The 22564-nt window shown below is 41.1% G+C and overlaps 1 protein-coding gene across 1 annotated transcript; it reads left to right on the top strand.

Annotated features, from left to right (window-relative positions):
- The first annotated feature begins 751 nt into the window (after positions 1-751).
- Positions 752-22564, top strand: blmh (bleomycin hydrolase). Its single transcript, XM_004567001.6, has 13 exons — positions 752-893; positions 1242-1406; positions 3446-3643; positions 7017-7126; positions 7805-7946; positions 8198-8286; positions 8403-8495; positions 15158-15313; positions 15420-15578; positions 15672-15739; positions 16498-16615; positions 16902-16968; positions 22258-22564. The coding sequence occupies exons 2-13, from the start codon at positions 1397-1399 to the stop codon at positions 22404-22406; spliced, it is 1359 nt and encodes a 452-aa protein (XP_004567058.1). The 5' UTR covers positions 752-893; positions 1242-1396; the 3' UTR covers positions 22407-22564.

Raw genomic sequence — 22564 nt, 5'->3', positions numbered from 1 at the left:
TGGTTATTTGGAGTTTACAGATCTCTGACAGCTGAAGCTGAATAGCTCACTAGCTCGGTGGTTTTCAAACTTTGGCATCTCCCACTTCAGAAGCCAAACAAGCACTACTCCTACTAGAAATAAATAATTAAAAAAGAAAACACTGAATATTTTACAGAAATTAACGGTTTGGGTAGCGTATAATTGATGTATATGATAGAAAGGGGTTAATAGTGTAAGACAAGCTTGCAGAAATAACTTTTCCACAAATACACTATATTCTGTCACGGGTGGGCTTCACAGGTGGCACCAAATATTAGGAACGACCCACTTGCATTGGCTGCATAGTTTACCGCTGTTACTATGGCGAAAGTGCTTGTGTTCTCTTTATTTCAGAAAATAGCCTGGGGAAAGTTTTTTACGATTACGTTTCTGTTGTACTATTAACGCGCAGGTAGGGATTTTCCACTCGGAGTACAACTGCAAGCCCATTCTCAGCGTACAACAAATCTTCAAAGTAAACGCTTTGGTTACCTTTGAAGGGAATATACTCGCATGTAAGCGATTAAAGCACATACAGTCCCCATTTCCTGCTAAGTCCTATGTGACGCTTGTGTCGCTAAAAAAGTGCTGCACGTGATCTTATTTTGAAAACCGGACGTTTCGTATGCGGTAAATCTTTCAGTTTTAACTTTTGGGAGCGCTTGTTTATCTTCCGCAGTGCTGTGCAGGAAATACAGAGGAAGTGAGAAGGATGCTTCCTTTTGGAAAGAAACTAAAAAAAAAAAAAAAAAACTACAGACGCCAGTAGTGAGCGTTATTACTTTAGTTTAATTTTGCCTGCATTTATAGCTGAGGTTATTATTCATGCGATTTAGCTGAGAAACCCACAGAGGCTGAAAATGCTGGCTAAAGTTGAGTATATCTAATGTTGTCCCTTTCTCTGTAACATGATTTGCATACATGGGCAAAAAGTGTTCACACTGAACAATTACTCCTTTGTAAGCTACTAGCAGGAAATGTTGACTAATTAGGAAAACAGTGTAAAAATATTTGTTTTATTACCTTACTTTGTTACAGATAACAGCTTTTTAATTTTAAGCTAAATTTTGAGTAGAACTACACTAAACTAAGTTAGATTTTATATTCTTGAATAAATAAAGAGTAAAATGCGTGCAGTAGAGATGTAAATGTGAGCAGGGAAAGGGACTGTGCCCTTATAAAGTATGTGAATCGTCTTCATGAGCTAATGTTGTCTGCAGTTTTCAAACCCCGCCCAGCCGCCACGTCAAAGACTTAGCCAGGAGTCCATAAACGAGCGCACCCCGTGGTCACACTGACAGACTGTCGGTGAGATAAACAAAGAGCCGGCGACTTTCCTGGACAACAGTTGACGCTCCTCAAGCTTCTCGGCAACATGGAAACTGGTAGGTTGAATGTCACTGTGTCCCCTCTCAGTGTTTGTGGCTGCCTGGATGAGTGGAGCTTGCATTTGGTTGCAGGAGAATGACAGCTGACCGAGCTAACCCGTTAGCATTCACTGCGTTAGCATGCCAGCCTGCTAGCACGACTTTATGCCGTCCATCCCTCTGTGAGCTAGGTTGACAGTTCACCCCCCGACGGGTTATGGGGTTGTCAGCACGGTGCCAACATCACAATCTTAAATACATTAATCTTGCTCCTCTGCTCAGGCGTTAGGAACTCTTTCCAGGAACGGGATTTATTAGCCAGAGAGTAGCTAGCTCGTCTTGGAAATGCCACAGTGACTCTTTAAAGTCGTGGCCATTCATGGAAGTGAGAGTTCTGTTTGGGGAACCCTGCTTTTTACCAGAAAAGAGAATAGTTTCATTTATTTTTCAGTAGATCTCAATAACCACCCCAATCAGCCGAGGAATACTCCCTACTTTGTTTTACAACTCTTTTTATGCTCATGGGCAAAGGTTGACTTTTGAACTTGAACCTAAGGTCTGTGTTAGCCAGCTGCCCTGATTTACACAGCAACATTTAACAATAAAAAATACGTTGAAATTAAACAAATTAAAAACATTAAGAATTTCAATATTGTCTTTTTTTTTTTATTGTGAAGCTGACAGCAACAATGACCACCTCCTAAGCCTGTTTCCTTTTTTTAAAAGTCTGTATTCCAGCTCTATGGAGCAGTGATAATAAAGTGCTTGGCTAATGTAAAGCCAGCTGTAAGAGCACTGGTGTGTAAATTTGCAAGTCACCCTGGCTGCCTGTGCTTGGCCCCTTTCCATAGAAAGCCACCCTGATCTCTGTCCTCACCATTCATGCACTCAGTTGTTGGCTAAAAGCCTGGCCAACTAACTTTGTTTGGGCTGAGTCTTTCCCGTTTCTTCACACACAGGTGCACACACTCCTATCAGATATCTATTTAAATAAGATGCTGGCTTTTACTATTACATGCTGACCCTTTGACACATGTCCTTCTCATCTATCCATACTGATCAGTGTCATAACTTTTAGCTGTTGTGGCTTAAGGAAAACCGTGTTGCGCTGACACATGACTGAGGCCGCACTCCCAGAATACTCTTTGCCTTAGGCTGGCTTCTACATTTTTTTTTTCTCCCATTTTTCTTTTTTTGATAACGCAGCAGCTAATGAGATTTGACACTGTCCTAATCTGCAATGGTCAGTGCATTTGAGCTTTGTGTTGATGGAAAATAACAGAATGCAGCTGAGCAAGAGATTTGAACTCGAGGCAGCATGCATGACTAGGCAATGTCCCTCTCAATGTTTAATTGCTCTATGCTGTTATTTGACGGAATAAAACACACACACACACTAGTGCCAGTTTGATTCTGTATGTGTGCACACGCACACCCCTTCTTACCCACATCCAGTGGGACTGGACGGGCTTTCCAGTGCATTCCTCTCACAGATGGAGCCAGATGAGTGATCCCAGCAGCCAGCTCTGACCAGCCCTCAGCTCCCTGGGGCAACTTGTAGTAGTGCTACTACAAAGCTTTCTTCATTTTAGTCCTCTTTTGCTGGTACTGCCTCTCCATGTACCCAGAATATTCTTTATTCTTTATCAGAGGGCTAATCTTAATCGTATAGGGTACCTTTTATAGATTTCAATGTAACCTCTGTGTGGACTGTGGAAAAAAGAAGTGAAGCACCAGGCGGTTATGTTCAATAAAGCATATGGTCTTAGTTTATGACTATCGATCTGGTATTAGAGGCATCTTTCTGACATCTGAGTGCATGAGTACTCAAAAGATAGCTCTTAAGTGGGAAGTGTGCATGTTTAAACCGCACAGTTGAGTCATGGGAATTGGAGCGGTAGGAAATTCCACTTTTGGATGCAGACAATCTGTCTGAATGTCTAGCCATATTAGCTTTTCTATAATGTGCTAACTTTAGTTGTCCTCCCTCTCCATCCCTTCCTATTTTTTTCCTCTTCCCCATCACACTCCCTGTTTCCCACTTCTTGTTCCTAAAGGTTTGAGTCAAGAGAAGGTAGCAACCTTTGTTAAGCGGATGCGGTCTGAGCCGCGTTATCTGCTGGCCCAGAATGTGTCAACCTGCATCGACCCGTTGGAGGTTTGTCTTCACCGGCAGACTGTACAGGATACTGTGCACATCTTCCAGCACTCTATCCCCACAGAGGGCAAGCCCATCACCAACCAGAAAAACTCAGGTAGGACATGATGTAATACAGTTGCATACACATGTACTCTGCACAAGATGCATGTTTAAAGTGTTTGTATTAGCAGGGCTGAATGGCTTGGGTAAGGTGTTCCTGAAATGCCATGTTTCAGGGGGGACTGGCCATCGCCCAAAAGGATTCAAGTTTCCAGCCACGTGCCCTTCACAGTGCCAGGTCGATGCCAAAAGTGATTTTTGAAATTAGGGTTGTTCAGAAATCAGTTTTGATTTATATCATTAAGGAACTCATTAGCCTGGAAAGCTTTAGAGTGTTTGCTGAAGAACCCCGTCCTCATAGCAAAAAATGGCGGGAGTTATGAGGTGCTAACTACGGCACCCCTGTGCCACCCATGTGCCATTTATCCAAAACTAGTCAATGATCAGCCAGGGGCCGCCTGATGCTTTATGCTCTTCTTTATGTGTCGGGGTGCCACTTATTGTCTGTTTCATTTAGAAATCATTCCCATTTTTAGTTTTCATTGTCATCTTTGAATCCGCCGCCAGTCATAGATGCTCAAAATGTTTACACCTTGTTTGATGGTGATAAATAAACTTCTATGTGCAAAATATTTAGCAGTAACTTAAAACAGTTTGTTTTATGTGTTTATTTTTAATATCAAGAACGACGTGGATCATTTCTACATTTGCATTTGGGTGTATTATTCTGTACCTGTCAGTCAACCCAAACAGCTGCTTAATAGAGCAGGGCGATATGGCCAAAAATATTTATCACGATATATATTTGAAAATTTGCAATAACGATATAACTGACGATATAATTGATGCGAGACAAAATACAACTCCACAACATTACTAGCGCAAAAAGACAACCTTCCATTTATTTTCACTTAAACAAGAAGCTGGTTTTTATGTACATTAAAGCTTTATAAAAATTTAACAGTGCAAATGCAAATTCCTTGCTGAAAGTTTAACCAAAAGGCATTTCCAGTAGAAATGGGCTGACATATACTGAGCATAACCATGTATAATATCCACTGAAGTTAAAAAGAGGTGCTTTGCAACATTAAACTGCAGTGTGCAGTACGCATTTTTCGGACGGGATTGATTATAAGGCACATTAAGCGAAACAAAGCAGTCAGATAAATCAAACTTTATTAAACTCATTCTTCTTGCTTCCTCCACTTCTGTACCATTGATTCATTAATGTTGAATTCTCTGGCAGCTGCTCTGTTCCCATGTTGTTGCAGTATATTAATGACTAACCTCGTATTGTGGATGGATTATCTCAGTTGTTCTCCTGACTGAAGTTTGGTCCGTTTACAGCATCCTGCCATGCGATTGCATTTGTCTCTAACCATGAGGAACCTTCACGTTAACTTTTATAAGTGGAAAAGTGTTAGTGTTCGTCCTCCAGCTTCACTGTTTATGTTATGCTAACATAGCTGTGTCGCTAGCGATCACGTAGCACATCATTATATACCAGCTAGCCCAACTTCAGTAACCCTACAAACGTCACTGCTGTTTAGTTTCCTGTCTTCATTTATGTTGGAAGTGATAGCAGAGCTGTACGTTTGATTTTTTTCAGAAATCTCTCAGTCAGAACATGCTATATCATGCTTAGGTAACTAGCGAAACTAGCGAGCTAACTTCCGCTAGCTTGCTGCTAACTTCTAACTCCGTTAAATGTAATACATTTTGTTTTCATGGATGCCTGGAAGTTAAACTTCATAGTTACACCTGGTAAAGCAGCAATGCTGATCGTTTTATTAAAGATGAAAGAATTTAGACAGTTTTTAACTCTCAGTGCAGCGTTCGTTTGACCTGAAGAGGGGGGTTTAGGACCCAGATTACTCCCAGATTTAAGAGCATCTTAGTCCGACAAATACGACAATAACGACGGCCGCTTGCATGTTCTGCAAAAAAAAAGTGCTTTGTCGTGTATCTGACGGACAAACACCAAACCAGTTCCACATCACTGAAGTTGCACCATTTTTACAAACCAATTCTGGTTCATCTGTTTCACTCAACAATCGGCCATGTGCGTATGAAAACAAAGGCACTGCGCATGCGCGTTTTACTTATATTCTATCGCGATATTTCATTTTCCTATTATTGTCTAACATTATACCGGTATTACCGTGAACGGTATAATATGGCCCAGCCCTACTGCTTAACACACTGAATTTAGTAATGTATATTTGTCCTCACAGCAACATTTTACAGTTCAAACCGTTGACAGTTGGCGCACACCGGTTAGTGATGTCATTTCTGAAGCAAATAACACTTTATTTTTCCTAACATATAATTTGATTGCAGTTGTACATGACAAACGATGAATAGACATGGCTGGATATTTGATTAATTATTGCCAGGAGTGGGAATCACAGTCTTAACTCAAGATATGACAGTAATACGTAGCCGATGATAATAATAATGCTATGATTACACAGTGATTCTGTAATAGTCAAAACATTACAGCTGATTCTTTACGGTATCGGTGTATTGTGACACAATTATCTGTGATATTTACTCAGATAAAAAACAGATTTTCTATGGCAACCTCTAAAGGGGGCAGATGAAAGAAGAGGGTTTGACCTGTCGTTTAGCTGGACTGGAAGCAGCATTACTTTTTATTTCCTTATATTGTCAGAGGGAGTGTGTAATGTGGAATATATACTGTATATTAATCATTGCTGTGGTTTCTCTGCATGTATGTAAAGTACGCCACACTCCCTCTTTCAGAGCTTCTGTCATAATTTATAGTTTTTGCATGAAATGTAAAATTTGCATTGTGTTTACATATTTTTCTCACTGAAATAACAAGTTTATTTTCCCCTTTTTAGCATGTTTCACTTGCACAGTTTGGCATTAACCTCTGGTGGGTCAGCTGACACATCTTTGGGTTGGCTTGTTCTACTATGTGGATTTCAGCACCTCACAGCCTTCATGAGAGATCCAGCTGGAATGACTCATGTGTTGGTGGGGATGGTGTGGGCTACCAAAGTTAGTCTTGCCTCAAAAATAGATTAAATAAGAAAGAAATTAAAGCCACATTAAAAGAGAAGGCTGCTGTTTAGAAACGGATGAAGCCGTGTATCAGCCCCTGTTGACAGCCATTGCTGCCCTTTAATTTCAGCATTCAGCAAATTGAAAACCTTAAATTTCCACCCAATTATTAATTAATGAACCACCCAATCGGTCTCAGCTGCAGAAATCCTGGTCCACTACAGCCCTGTTATTCATTGAAGGGAAGGGATCTAATTAAACAAGCGATCCTAGTCTTTCAGGGTTTTTGTGATACTTGTTATCATCACAAGCGCACAAGGATGGCTTTATATTGCTGTTTGCGCATTAAGCCTTTACTAACCTGCATATTTCTAAATCTGTTTTCTCTTAATCACTAGGGAGATGTTGGATCTTCTCGTGCCTCAACGTCATGCGACTGCCCTTCATGAAAAAGTTTAACATAGAAGAGTTTGAGTTTAGTCAGTCCTATCTATTTTTCTGGGACAAGGTAAGACACACAGTAACACCACATATTGGTTATGGTTGTGGGCTTTTTCACTCCTTTACTATTATTATTATTTTGGTACATTTCGGTGATGTAACATTCTGGTAAATGGATGGTTTTTGTTGTTTTGGAGTTGGGACACTGCGTGTGCATGCATGTGCCACTGGTGTGGTGTTATTATGCTGCACCTTTTCTACTATACAGTCATTGTCCCACCTAAAACCCCCTTTTGTGCGTTGTTGTCAGTGCTCCACCCGGACCAACGTCACGGTGACTCCTTGTTGATTTTTTTTTTTTTTTAAATGCCGTCATCGCTCTCTTTTAAACTGTGTGTATTTTTAGCAGGCCCATCATAAACACACCCCTTCTTTGTGGCAGGTGCCAGATATGGGAGCTTCAGCTACTGTGGTATTAGTAGTAAACAAAGAAACAGTAAAACTCTCCTTAAGTTATCAGCTATTGCATTAGATTTTTAACTAATTTCAATAAAGTCTTAAATGAAAACTAATTTTAACAAATTACAGTTGATGACAGTAGCTCTTTAAATATGTAATAAGTCTAATGATAGCTGAACGATGCCTCTCTGGTACCTTTTTTTTTTCTTCTTCTTTGGTTTTGTTTCAAGTCTCATGTGGTCGACTGTCTACTTTGACAGTCTCTGTTTTTGTTGTTATCTCTCAGATCGAGCGTTGTTATTACTTCCTTCAAGCCTGTGTGGAGACGGCACAGAGGAAGGAGCCAGTGGATGGACGCCTGGTCCAGTTTCTTCTCTCCAATCCAACAAATGATGGAGGGCAGTGGGACATGCTGGTCAATCTCATTGGTTAGTTCTTATCATTGCACAGTGGTTCATGTTAAGTTCATTGAATAACCTGTTCAATGAACTTAACATTGAATAGGTTAAAAATAATATATTAATTTTAATATATAAAATTAACTAGAATAGTGATCCCCAGTTAATTTCATACTGGAAAGTGAGCTTCATTGGATTTAAAATCTCTGGCCTGTTATTGTCTTAAAAATAATATTATTTTTATTATTTAATTAAGTTTTTTAATGTTGTGCTGTCTACAGAGAAGTATGGCGTCATTCCAAAGAAATGCTTCCCAGAGTCACACAGCTCAGAGGCCTCACGCAGAATGAATGACATCCTCAATCATAAGGTACTTTTGCACACTTCCTTCAGTTCAAAGCAAACGGAGCTCACATATGTGTCCAGCTAGAAGTCTCATAATGCCAATGAGCCCATCCTGACTGTTTACCTCATGATGTGTTGCAGCTGAGAGAATACTGCCTAAGACTGAGGAACATGGTGGCCAGCGATGCCAGTAAAGGCGAACTGTCTGAAGCTATGGACAGCATGATAGAGGAGGTGAGACTGAAATCGCATGTGCAGTTTCTTTGTTTGCTTGTGTTTTTCTCAGAGCACTGCAAACTTTTATAGGATCACAGTTTGTGCTTGAACGAAGGAACTTCTGAATAAACGTGGGACCTCTAGAGCCAGGCAACTGCTCTAGAGGTCCCACGTTTATTCAGAAGTTCCTTCGTTCCTCAAAGTGTGCTACTTCCCAAAAATTCAGGAACTCTAAGGGCTGAGTTCACCTGGCTGAATGCCCAGGCTCTTTGCTAGGTGGCAGCGTCATATACCCTCTCAGCTACCCCAATACCTCCAAAAATAATTTTTCAGGTAAAAATAAAAAATACAAATGGTTAACCAATAGAAGAGTGTGTGAAAAGCCATTGTGAGTTCTCAGGTACATTTTACTGACGAGTTGTGTGTAAGCTCCGGTTCCAGTCTACAGCTCTAATTTTTTCTTTTCACTCAGTGTTATTTCTTCTTATTAATTGATCAAGCTTCATTCATCAGCAGATTTAAAGACATGGGTTTGAGGGGGTTCTCATCTTTAGTTGATCAGAGTTGTGACAGGTGGACAGATTTGATGGCTGCAGCAGTGGAAATAAAAGCAGAAGGGTGTAAAAGAGAGCAGAAGTTGGTAGTTCTGTTGTAGTTTTAGAAACGGGAAGTAAGACCTGCAGAGACACAGAAGTGTCGAAAGCGAATGGAAAATGTGCAGCTCTTGTAACATTGTTCCACTTTTACCAGAAGAGGGAGCTGTCAAATAATACATAACTGAGATGCTCAGAGCAGGCTATATGTATTCAGTGTGTCTATGAACAATTATTGTTAGATTAAACATTACCTGGTGATGTGTTCAATTTCTATATGAAGTTGTCAGCAACTTTTAATTTATTACAAAGCAATAGTTCCAGTTTGTGACATCTAGTATGTAGGTATCAAAATTTCCCAAGTCCAATAAGAGAATTTGAGATTTTTAAATTCCAATGATAAATAATTGGTTTTATAGAAATGCATTTATAATATCCCAGCGCTATAGTTAAACATCAGTGCACGTTGCAGAGACATGCATTTGCAGACAAGGTAAAGGGAGAACACAATACTCTGTCAGCGGTCCCCAACCCCCGGGCCTCGGACCGGTACCGGTCCGTGAGTCGTTTGGTACCGGGCCGCGAGAGTTGAGGCTCAGGTGTGAAATGTATGGTTTTTAATCGGTTTTCAGCGTTATTTTGTTATCGTTTTTATCGTTAACTCGGTTTTCCTGGGTCTTTTCACGTGTGTTATGAATAAATCTTCTAATTTTACTAATTTTATTTTGTTGTATTTATCCGCGACACTTTAAAGGCCGGTTCGTGAAAATATTGTCGGGCATAAACCGGTCCGTGGCGCCAAAAAGGTTGGGGACCGCTGCTGTATGTTTAAAAAAAGTAAACAAAAACAAATGCATTTCTGTTGGCTCCAGGCTCATAACACTGACAACATCTTGTTTATAAATGATTAAGGAAAGGTTTCCTTTAAATAGAACCAGACAAATGTTGGCATTTGTCTGCCGATGCATGATGACTTTTGTTTTTCTTACAGTGCTCATTCACGTTTGACTTTTTGTAAAGGCAGTAAATGCATCTTGGGCCTTTTTTTTTCTTTTTTTTTTCTCTCTAATGTGCAGACAGTGTTTTGACCTACATTTTGTGTTTGTGTCCATTCACCTGCACACTACCTCTCATGTGACAAAGTTGCTGATAGTGATCTTGTTTATGGAACAGTCCGACGTCTAATGCTGGACAGTGATGCTGGTTTACCTCAAAGAGACAATACAATAAAAGGTGTGCAGGCACATGTAAACAAACACATGCAACACGTCATGAGCATAACACGTGTTTAAGGGGGACTACATGTGGTACACAGTGTGCTTGCGTGTGTGCTTTCTGAACACTGGGCAAGTTGCACTATGTAGGTGTGAAGCTTTATTCACGGCTCTTGTGTATGTGGGTGGGTCAATCGATCAATCAGTCAAGCTTCCGTTGAGACAATTGGGTCCGGTTAAGCAGCTTTTGTTGTCAGCTGTTAGGTCGTTTTGTGCTGCTGGCTGTTTGCTTGTTTAAACAGTCGCTCGGTGGATGCCCAGCCATCAACACAAAGACATGTACATCCACCAACACATGCTGTGCAAGAGTAAAGATGGAGGACCGGGTGGGAGGACAGAGGTTTGTCAGCATGTTTGTATGTACACCTGGAAGTGTTTTGTTTTGTGAGGCACCGCACTCATTTCTTTTTATTTATTTTTTACAAAATGGAACCAAATTATTCTGATCGCAGTTCATAATGGGATGCTCCCAGCAAATGCAATAAGGGAATAAATGTTAAATTTCTTTAAACTTTTATTCTGTGAATGGGGTTATACCATAGTTTCTGTATTTGATCATAAGTCTTCTCCATGGTTTGCTGAGATTAGTAATGAGTTTTGCTTTCACCATCATAACAGACATTTGTTTGGATGGTTTACTTGAAGTGTTGAGGTGTCTTTTTATTTATTGCTTATCAGACGAAATTGTATAATGATTCTTATATCTATCCATCCATCCACGTGTCCAGTTCATTGATTATGTTTAAACGATTAGTCAACTAATAACTTTTAACGTCATTGGGTCAGCACATGGGTTAGCACTCGCAGAAAGAAGGTCCTGGGTTCGTATCCGCCACCTGGCTGAGGCCTTTCTGTATGTAGGTATGAGGGCATGTTGTCCATGGGTTCTCTCAGAGTACTCTGGCTTGTCCTACAGTCCATTCACCATTAGCCCTGGGACAGATTGGCACCCTGTCAAGGGTCTACCCTGCCTCTGCCTCGTGACAGCTGGGATTGGCCTCATCCCCATGTTGCTGTAGCTTTAACAACATTCCTAAATAGTAACTCTGTAAATTAGGATCAAGATGTCAAACCTTCAATGACAGACATTTTACCAGAGGCTTTGCAGCCAGTTCACAATACCACCATCCAAGCCAATAGTGAGCCCAAGTTCATGCAGGACAGGCAGGCTTTAAGAAACCTGTGTTTAAGATTAAAAATTCACTGTTTATTTCATCTCGTTTAGAACCAAAACAGTGTTTGTGGACACAAGAACCCTGTGTACCTCCAGACTTCTGTCTGAAAACACAGTGTTACTGCTGCATGTTCATGTGGATTTACATCCATGTGTGCACACATGTTTCTCAGGATTAAAGTGCCAGTCCTACTTGGGTGCATGTGGAAGTGATGCTGTCCACCCGCCAAACGTGGCAGCTGCGCTTGTGCCCTGGTCTTCATCACCAAGCCCCACACACAGTCCCGTGACAGAAACCCTGGGTCGCTGCTTCTGCTTCCACTTACTGTACCTGGGGTGTGCTTGATTTGAATGAATCTCTTTGCGTGTGAAGAATCAAGTCTTGTGTGTGCGTGTTAACACTGCTCAGGCACATTGACTCAAACCACATAACATTTATTTAAGAACCTTGGCAAAAGAGCCTTAACCCACTTCATAATGCACCTGCAGAAACGGCGTTCAAATCACCACTGTGCGCTGACAGTTTGTCATTATTGCTGCTAGGATTCCTGTGTCCATACATGCGTTGTTGAGGCAGCCTTCTTCTTTCATGCTCTCTCAGATGTGCATCGGGGTTTCTCTTCTGTCACTTGTGTGGACAAGTAGACAGTACAAAGGCACAATCACTGGAAACTATACATGCACATGCAGCACTTCACACACATGAAACATACACAGATGGTATTCCTCACGCCACCACCGTACCCTTTCCATGCTCCATTGCGTCATGGAATCAGAAACACCATGTGCGGCTCTGCTCTTGGCTCTGAATACAGAGAGAGATTCTTAAGACAAGTCTAATTTACGAGACCGCCATCAACTCGCAGAGGAACCCTCTTACCACAGCTCACACACCCTGCGCTGCAGGCTGTTGGCTCAGTTGATTTGTTGTTCGATGTGGGTGGGTTCCTACATATGTCTTTGTTACCGGCTGCAGTCGTTGCAGCCTCAGAATAGCCACTTTAGAGTTGTCCACCCACATTTCTTGAATTTTTTTTTTCATGCACAATTGCAGGAATTTAACAATGCCCACATGTGTTGCATGTTTACAAAACATGGAAGTTTAATCAAAACCTCACTCATTTTTATCCAAACTGTTTGCATGGTGTCATTTGCTTACACTCACAAGTCCAGCTTCTAGACAATGGTTATAAATTTATGTCAGAGTAACAACGAGGTGCATGGTTTTCCTCAATTCGGCAAATTGTGCCAATCCAAGAACATTTTCAACCATCAAATGTATGTTTTAACCCTTTACTCCATAAAGATGACTTTTGACGCCCTCCTCTGTATTGTTAACGAAGAGATTTGACACTTGGATGTAAATGTATATCCATAAAGACATGGTTTCTATTCAATGACCATTAGAATAGGGATACGGATTAGCACCAGTAAAGCTGATCACTCTCACTAATTTCTGATGCACACTCATTCATTTTGTTCTGAAAGCAGGCCTGATATGACAGAAACCGCTCAGTTTGTTTTTAAAGCAGAAACAAGGATTGCAAGTTAAATCTGTTGCTATAGCATGTTACAAATGTGGAAGTATTGACGGCTAAATTAATTTTTTGTGGTTTTTGTACCAACTTTTGTGAATTATTCTTAAACTGCAATGATATTAAATGTGTAAATTGCTTTTTAATCACTTCTTTCAGCTTTTGTGTACGTTTTACTAATTCGAGCCAACTCGGGCCAGTGTCTTCAACACTGGAGCGCAGATGCTATCAAGCATTAGCCAGGGTTAGCCCCAATAGCGTGCATTCGGCTCATTGTTTGTACCAAGACATGCAAACTCACTATGTCACAGAATGGAGACAGACCTGAGGTGGGTCTTCCGCTACAGACTGAGCTGAAAAGAAAGCCGCATGTTGACAAACTCCATCATAATCACTTACAACAGCTGGTTCCTGAAACCTGTTAACAGTTCAGATGTTTAGAATATTAAGATATGAATGATATGGCTGTTGAAGTTAGAATCTAAACACGGATGGAGCCCTGCAGATTTTTATGAACAACGCATGTTGGGTTTAGGAAAGAATCGAGGGGCTTTGGCTCGGATCATTGTAAACTGTCTCAAAATAGGAATTTACAAATCTTTAGACAGTTTAACTCACTGAAGTGGTTTCTGAGAGTCAAATTAGAAAAAGCTTGCAACTTGGAGTTGTGGAAATTAATTTCAAACCTACTCTGACATTATCAAATCAGACACATTACATTGAGATGTGAAAGAGAGAGCCCAATATTTTGCAAACTTGCTATTCTGTATCCCCCCCACCTGTCCCTCTTTCCCCATCACTCATGCATGTCAGTCACTGAGGCAGCAGGTGTTTCTATATTGATCCTGTTCTCATGTCATTGTCGCTGTTTATTCTCTTGACTAAGGTCTCCTCTCCTCACAGTCGCTTTACTTACATTGCCAGGTCCGATGAGAATGTACAAGGCTGGTGTTAAGGGCGACACTTGCTGTATGTGTCAGGGCATCAGAAAGAAGAAAACTGTAAAGCAAGTGGAAATGTTTCAATTTGTCAGGAGAGATTAAATGCAGGAACCGGAGGAAAAGGGAGTAGAGCCCGACGGGTGTTTTTTAAGACCTAGCGAGTGGATGGACACCCTGGTGTGTCCTCCTGCCCACAGAGCAGTCTAAATAAAGTGGCTGAATTGGGTAGTTCGGAGGTGTGGGGAGCTTAAGCAGATGCTTTTGTTGACTCAGCGCAAGTGTGTATTTTTGTGTGCGTCTGTATTTTTGTGACTTTACACATTTCTGTAACAAAGAGGGGATTGGTTTGTTTGTTTAAGACTGGCCTGAATTTATGCCTTTTTTCCACTATGTGACCATTTCTGGAGTGGGGCTCCTACATTCTACTTTATATAATGGGATATTTAAAATGTGTGTAAAGGTCAGGAAATCGCTGCCACAGGAGCTAGGTTTCCTTTAGTCCTTTAACACACACACACTGAAGCGATACATTGCCAAGGCAATGTGTCACTGTCTAGTGGCCCTCTTTTTATCTGCGGCGAATAATGGTCTCGATACAATGATTAATTTCTCAGTCCCGTATTAATCATATTTCATAGGAAAAGTATGTGCTCAGTCTTGGGAAAAGAACAGAGGATGGGAGTATTGAAAAGCTTAAGGGGGAAATTCCAGCGATAGCTATATCAGGGGTTAGGAGGGCCAGATTGACAGACGGCCCAGTCCAAACAACCTGATTTAGCCCACAAGAACTCACTCTGAACTTCTGCACTGAAGGAAGACGCACATGGCGGAAGGGCAAAGGGGTGTGTGTGCTGCAAATGGAAAAGAATGGAAGCGCAGCAGTGGGAAAATGCAGGGATAATTGGAAGAGGTCTTGGTACTCATCAAGGGTATGCAGGGATGGACAACAGATGTTTGCAAATTAGGAATATTGAATATACAGGCTCAAGTGAAAGCGGTGGCTCCCTCCGTCTCTGTAGTTGAGGTGAATTGGTAGGAATCTCTGCTTGCCTTATTAAAATGTAGAGTTTGCTGAAATGTGCCATGTTTGCTTTAAACTGTCTACAAATGCTAAATAGACTTTAAAGCCAAACCTTTATCTAAACTGTCTTTGTGCTGTGCAGGTTTTCCGAGTGGCCAGTGTTTGTCTAGGCAGCCCTCCTGAGACCATCTGTTGGGAGTACAGGGACAAGGATAAGAACTTCAATCGCATGGGACCGCTCACTCCTCAGGAGTTCTACAGGAAGCATGTGAAACCCCTATACAACATTCAGGACAAAGTAAGTGACCCCCTTGGACACCACAGATGGAGAGCCTGTAGATTTCTGTGGTCTTTGTGTAGCTGTAGAAACTCTGATCTTGTGTGGTTATTTCCTCTATCCCCAGGTCTGCCTTGTAAATGACCCTCGACCCCAGAATCCTTATGGAAAGCTGTACAGTGTCGAGTTCTTGGGTAACATGGTTGGTGGTCGCAGCACTCTGTACAACAACCAGCCCATCCAGCTACTGAAAAAAGCTGCAGCTGAGTCCATAAAGGATGGAGAGGTACGTTGGCACAAGTGGGCACAACTCCAGGCACAGATGTGTGCACAACTGTGATTATTGTTTTGGTTTTTTTTTTCTTTCCACCCATCTTAGGCTGTGTGGTTCGGTTGTGACGTTGGGAAACATTTCCACAGCAAGCTGGGCATTAATGACATGAATGTGTGAGTATAACTGAAGGATGTCCAGTGTACAGTATATGAACAAATCTCCAACAAGTGTTGAAGTAGGGATTTATCTTAAGATAAACGTTTGGCATACCAAACAAAGAAACTGGATTTTTCTCCCTTCTCTTACACTTAAGGATTAGAGGAACAGCGGGAAAATCTGTTTTGCTCACTTGACTGTGGTAAAGGTATCTTTAAAAAGCCTTAACAACAAAGGGAACTATTTTTATCTGTGCCACATCTTCATTTGACTGGACCAGACAACATCTGCCTTTTTGAGGTGTCCGTCTCCCCACGCAGGAAAAGTGCCCATCTTTGCCCTTCAGGTGCAGCAGCAGCAGCATCTGTGTCTGAGTTCCTGGCGCCAGGCTTAAATTTGCCCGCTGAACCAAACCAGCATGGTGCCGAATGTCTGGTTTCATCTCCACTGAAGCTCATCTTTCACACAGATCTCTTCTTGTAACAGTAAATTATAACTGGAATGAGGCTGAGGCTTAATGTGGCCTCATTTCTAGACAGACATGCTCAAAGTGGAAATGAAACAGCGGGCTGCCTTTTTAGCTGCAAAATCCCAGCTTATGAAGGCAGCGTGTTTTGTGGCTTTTTATGGTCATTACATCTCTTCCCACTGTTCCTGTCAGAAACAGATTTTATTATTGTTAAAACATGACAAATCACAAATGCAGTAAACCATTTCTTGTCATAAGTGTGTAGAGGAGCTGGAGTTATCACATGATTTTGTGCATTTCATACAGGTTCAACCATGAGCTTGTGTTTGGGGTTTCAGTGAAGAACCTTTCAAAGGCAGAGAGACTGATATATGGCGACTCTCTCATGACCCATGCAATGATTCTCACCGCTGTCACAGACAAGGTACACTCACACAATCATGCAGTACAGGTATGTGACTGTTTGGTACACTCGTGTGTACATGCAGTACTTATACAAACTGTCCAGCGAGAACACACACACTCAGAATTTCCCAAGGTTTATTGTATGAAAGTCTTGCCGTGTGTTTACGCTGCTTTAATCCGCTGCAGTTTTTTTTGTAGTGCTGTCAATTCCCCCCTTTTTAAGTAACCCCAGCTGTCAGGACACTTTCTTTCCTCTTGTCTCACTGTTATCTCCCATTGTCTCTTGTTCTCCTTCTGTCTCTCAGGATGGAAAAGAAGGCTATGAAAAGTGGAGGGTGGAAAACTCCTGGGGTGACGACCGTGGCAACAAAGGTAACACGAAACCCTCTTGCTGCAGAGCAGAAGCCTGATTTCTTTGATGTGACGCTGATTGTCAGATGTCAGCCTCTGGTCGGGTGATTAAACTGTCATCTTCCTGTTTGTGTTCCTTAAATTAAAAACAGGGTCTTGAACTTGTAATTGGTTATGTTCCTCTTCACCACAACAGAAACGCAGGGGGCCTTTATTTAAAAAAAATAAAAATAATAAGAGTTATGAAATTTACAGATCTTAAGTTTGACACAGATTATGCATGCTTATTCAAAAAAGGAATTTCTGCTATTGGCTTCTGTCTCATAATTGTGTGCAAATATCTGCACTTCTGCAGGGCAGGTTATAGCAGAGGAAATAAGGAATGTTAGATAAAGCAACACAGCTCACAGGCAACAGTTTAATCTTTCTCTTTGGACTCGAGTCAGGAATGTCAGGCCCTTTGTTGGTCAGATAATTTTTTTTTTTACATAAATCTCCAAACACCAGCATAATTTTAATGCATTTTAATATACAGTGCCATGTATAACTAATGTCCATTAGTCTTAGGGGGGCTGTGACCTATCCCAGCTGTCGTAGGGTGAGAGGCAGGGTACACCCTGGACAGGTTGCCAGTCTGTTGCAGGGATACCAGATAGACACAGACTACGTCCACAGTAGCCCGGACAGATTTGAAAACGGCCCGCATCCACACTAGCACATGACTAAAATGCGTTAGAAAGTCTCCGTGGGCCAATTTAGTTACCAGTTAACATAACGCCACTAACTGCATGTCTTTGCACTGTGTGAGGAAGCCAGAGTGCCCATGCAAAACATGGGGAGAACATGCAAACTCCACACAGAAAGACGCTGGCCTAGTGGTGGAATTGAACTCAGGACTTTCTTGCTGTGAGGCAACAGTGCTGAATACAGGCCCAGCAGTTAGGCATCCAATTGGAAATGGGATGAAATATCCATACCAGCACATGTGATTATAAAGCACATTTTAATGTGCTTTATAAAGTTATTAGAGCTAAAGGTAAACGTTAAAAATAGCTTCTATGCGTCTCTCTAAGGTCTGAAATGTTTCAAAGTGTGTTTTGGTCCTCAGCTGTTGACATGGAGACCTTTTGATTCTCTAACACACCAGAAGCGTACAAAGAATTTCAACTTTTGAACCACGGTTTATTTTTTAGTGGTCTAGTTGTTTTTTGTTTTATTTTTAAACCACATATTAGATTTAATTTTGATAACCTGAGTCAGTCATGGAAAACTGTAGGGTGTCTGTCATTAAGTAGGTTTGGCTTCCTTTATGCAACAGCCCTCCCAACACACCAGGTCCTCCACACCACTGCCCCAGATGACTGTTGCTATGCCCACTATTTTATTTATTTATTTTCCTAATCTTCCTCTGATCTTCTCTGCCTTACCGCCCTGTTACTGAGCTTAGGCTTCCACTCCAAATGATGGGAGAGTATTTAAGGTCAGTGGTGGATCGTCTCATGACACACACACACAGACATACAGTACAAGATGTACACATAACGAGACGCACACTTACTCTCAATATTTGCTTGAACCCACAAACCTTAGTGACTGTTGAGAAAACATGTGAAAACCCCTCAGTCAAATGAAGTGTTTTTCATGCATATCTTATTCCATAAACACCAGCAGATGAGGGGAGGCCAGGGCCCCCAGCCCCTCCACAGCCAAATTAATAAAGTTTTTCTTGTGAAAAGAAAAGTCTGAGAAGTGGAGTTCACTGGGTAATCTGGAGGCTATGTTTGTTTGACAAAAGCTGAGGGGAGAAAAGAAGGGAAGTAGATGTGGAGGCAATTTGGGGAAAATGACAAAGAACTGAAGAAATTAAAGAATAGTGAACAAAAGAAGGAAGCCAAGAAAGAAAGTGCTCGTAAGATTTATAAGACTTGATGTCTCCCTTTAGTCTTTTAATATTTCTTCTAACCATAAAAGGATCTCTCAGGAGAGTTTTAACTTTCCGTTTCCTCCATCTTTAATCCTTCAAACAGACGTTGTTATGACTCTGCTCACTTTACAACTCGAACTTTTTACACCGTTTAAGAGTAATATTTTGTCTCAATCGCTGAGAGTTTAATATGGGTTTAAGGATTCTGTAGATTTGTTATTTTCACCCAAACGGTTATCTGCTCTTTCGTCCTGTAAAGGAAACTAACATTTTAAATTTATAAAACTGCTTTTTACACTATGAAAGAGCCCAAGTGTTTAAATAAATAAACAAATAAATATAATTTTAATATCCATTGATCCATTTATTCTTTTCCACTTGATCATTAATTTATGCTGCAAACCTACAGAAGCTGAAATGACCTTGTTGAGTCTACACAAGTGGCTGACTCCACTGCACACATTTATACTCGTGCACTGCTCTGCAATTTCACCACCAAAGTTTCTCTCTTTTGAGTCGACCCATAGAAATATGCATTGGAAGAAATGACAGTTCTGAATGGTCGGTCATTGCAGGCTGTGCCGTCGTGGCTTGTATGGCTACAAGTAATATGGGTACAGCTGCAGTGTGATTACTCAGGTGGTGAACTCGTGATGGTCAGAAAGTCGAGTGTAGAAGGCTGTACATTTGTGACCCTCAAGTAGGTTTTTCTACAGCAGCTATTTTAAGTGTTGTAAATGTCATTGACAGACGTTCACATGATTATTAATCTAATAAGTAACAAGTGTTTACCCACTGTGTCAGGTTAAAAAGTTGTAAATGTTCAAAAATGTGGCAGCTAGCAGGACAAAATGCAGCATTAGTCATGCTGATAAGGAAAACGGCTAGCTGTTTTGTTTGGTTTTTAAAAAATAAACCATGAAATGAAAGCGAATACACGGTTTATATAGTGTTAGTCATGCTTTTAGGCATTTTGCAGTTTATTTCAGTAGTTAGATTTTGCAAAATGGGATAAAAATGGCTATTTTCAAATGTCTAAATCATTGTCACATCACCTTTTCTCTTTTGCAATATGGATTAAAATCACAGATCCTCTGGGCCAGATTGCGTACTTCAGAATAGCTGAATAGGTGGCTCGCTTACACTATACCCATCTGGTCTGAGACAGGACACTCAGCCTATCCCAAAAAACAAATAACACCCAACATTCACACACACACTATGCCACCCAACACGCAGGTTCCAGGAAGCTCACATCAATACACACATGGTTACTGCAGTGAGAACCAGGCAGTATGCCATGTGAGATTTGCGTACTTGGAAGAACACGGATACACAGCACACACGCCACCCCGATACATTGTTTTGAACTGTGCACGTTCTTGCGGTTACCCTGACGTCTTTGATAAGTCAACTTGACAGTTGGAGGGATGCTCAATTCCGAACACACGAGAAAGGGTGGGGGGGAAGGAAAAAAGGAAGAGCTGGAGCAAAAAGGTGGTATGAGGAAGGGGGGGGGAAGAAAAGTAAATGAACTTTGAGTTCAGTGTTTCCAGTTCTAATCCAGCTTCCCATATGGGCCAGTTCAGCGCTAGGTCTGAGCTGCTCTGGTTTCACCGAGCTTCTAGCCTCTTTTATTTATGCGGAAGACGCACACAGACATCTTTGATTTTAATTAATCGTTTCAGTATGGGGCTAGATTCTCATCCAGAAAGTGATCAGGTTATTCCAGCATCCTTTCAGTGTAAGCTCAAGGTAAACTCACAGGAATCTGAACTCATTCATGTTGACCTTGTACGGCTGCACACAGGGACACAGGGAGAGGGAAGCAGACATTGTTTGGTTTTATCAGGGTGTGCATGCAGAGCTGATAGCTAAAGTGCAGAATGCATGCCGTACTGAAGGGTGGGATAGTGTGAACTATAACGGGCGGGGGTCCTTCGTGTCTGCAAAAAGCTCTTTTGCCTGTTGAACAATAGTTTAAAACTAAAGAGCACTTAGCAGGATTTCAAACATGCATGCATCAACAAAGTGTGCTGGACCATTCTGTTGAATTCTTCTTCCTCTCTACTCCTCCCCTTGCAATGAAAGAAGCATAACCGCATTATCGCTAGATTAATAAAATAAGCTTTGTATGAGTCTGTGTAGTGCTGTCTACCTGTGAGAATTATTTGGAAATAAGTGGACCCCCGAAAAAGCTAGTATTTGAAGAATTTTACAGCAGCTACTTTATACTAAAACATTTGGTGTGTTCCCATATTCATAAAAATCTTTTTAAAGTCTATATCAGATTGTGATATTGGCACAAGAGATGTTGATAAATAATGCTAACTGGCCTCATTTCCTGAGTTCTGCTAAACAATTTCCATTATCATGCAAGTTTTCCATTTCAATGAGAGAGTAGGCTTCTTATCCAGCTCGGTCTGGGTGTAGCTGCTGCTGCTATTGACAGATGTTGGGAGCTGGATGAACGTGCCATTGTAAAGCTTTCTGATGTGTTCAGCCGGCGCCTTTGGTGCTAAACACAAGAGCTGAAGGAACATTCTACCACGCACGAGTTGGCCTATTATTTTTATGATATTCCTTTATGAAAAAAAACATTTTTCATTGTTTGTGTTTTGGCCGAATTCTTCATTTTCTATTAAATCGATATACTGAAAGATAAATGTTTCAACATGGGACTGGACTCAGAAGGACTGAAGATTCTGGACGGCAAAATTGTTAATTTAACTGTGGAAATGATCTCATCATCAAATGTATAAGAGACGATAGACAATAATGGGAAGCAGTTGTACATCTTTGTTTTTTAAAGCATAAAAATCTAGATTTCAAAGAAAACTGATTCTAAAGAATTGCATAGCATCTTAATAACGATGACCAAAATCGATAGGCCTCACTTCTGTATTTAAAAACCTAGACGGGATTCATGCCAGTGATCAAAATCAGTCCTGAGATGTGTTTTCATGCTTGTGTTGAGATACTTTGGTTTTCTAAAATACATTGTGTGTGGGTTTTTGTTTGTTTGTTTGTTTGTTTGTTTGTTTGTTTGTTTGTTGCTTTTCAGACACCTGTTTCTACCACAAAATATGCAAACCTTCTAGTGAATTTCAAACCTGAAGTTTGGGTGCTGTGACTCTCGTTGTCTGGTTTCACAGACAATTTTGCCATTTTAAACAGTTAAAGCCTTTTTCTATGTGAAAATTGTTTAGGTCTAGGGTTTAACTTTACCTATTATATTGATCTAATTCTTGACCAGAACCTGACGGACATTTGTTCCTTGTTTTGGTAATTTATTGAAAAGAGTCAGTCTTCTGCTGAGTACTTGAATCACAAGGAGAATCCAAGCAGCTGACCTGATGTCTTCTTGTCTCCCTCTGTCTCTGTAGGTTACCTGATAATGACGGATGACTGGTTCTCTGAGTATGTTTACGAGGTGGTGGTAGACAAGAGGTTCCTGACCGATGATGTCCTGGAAGTGATGCAACAGGATCCCATCGTACTTCCTGCCTGGGACCCGATGGGATCCCTGGCATAGCTAGAGAAATCTAGGTTTTAGCCCCACCCTCTGGTCAATTTGACTCCGCCCTATTCCTCAGCTGCTTTTACCTCTCCAACATTTCCCCAACACCTCCTTCTAAAACGGCCTGTACTTCTAGAAAAAATAATAAAGATTTTGTTTTCTTTTTTACCAGA

This window comes from Maylandia zebra, linkage group LG14 (genome assembly GCF_041146795.1).
Source record: "Maylandia zebra isolate NMK-2024a linkage group LG14, Mzebra_GT3a, whole genome shotgun sequence".
In the NCBI taxonomy this organism is placed as follows: domain Eukaryota; kingdom Metazoa; phylum Chordata; class Actinopteri; order Cichliformes; family Cichlidae; genus Maylandia; species Maylandia zebra.
The sequence above is the reverse complement of the archived record's forward strand: the minus strand, read 5'-3'. Positions and strand labels throughout refer to the sequence as shown.

Excerpts from the sequence above, each read along its gene's own strand:
- blmh (XM_004567001.6), top strand. Across the intron at positions 15,579-15,671 it reads AGTCCATAAAGGATGGAGAG|GCTGTGTGGTTCGGTTGTGA; the intron begins GTACGTTGGCAC and ends CACCCATCTTAG. Across the intron at positions 16,969-22,257 it reads TGACGACCGTGGCAACAAAG|GTTACCTGATAATGACGGAT; the intron begins GTAACACGAAAC and ends CTGTCTCTGTAG.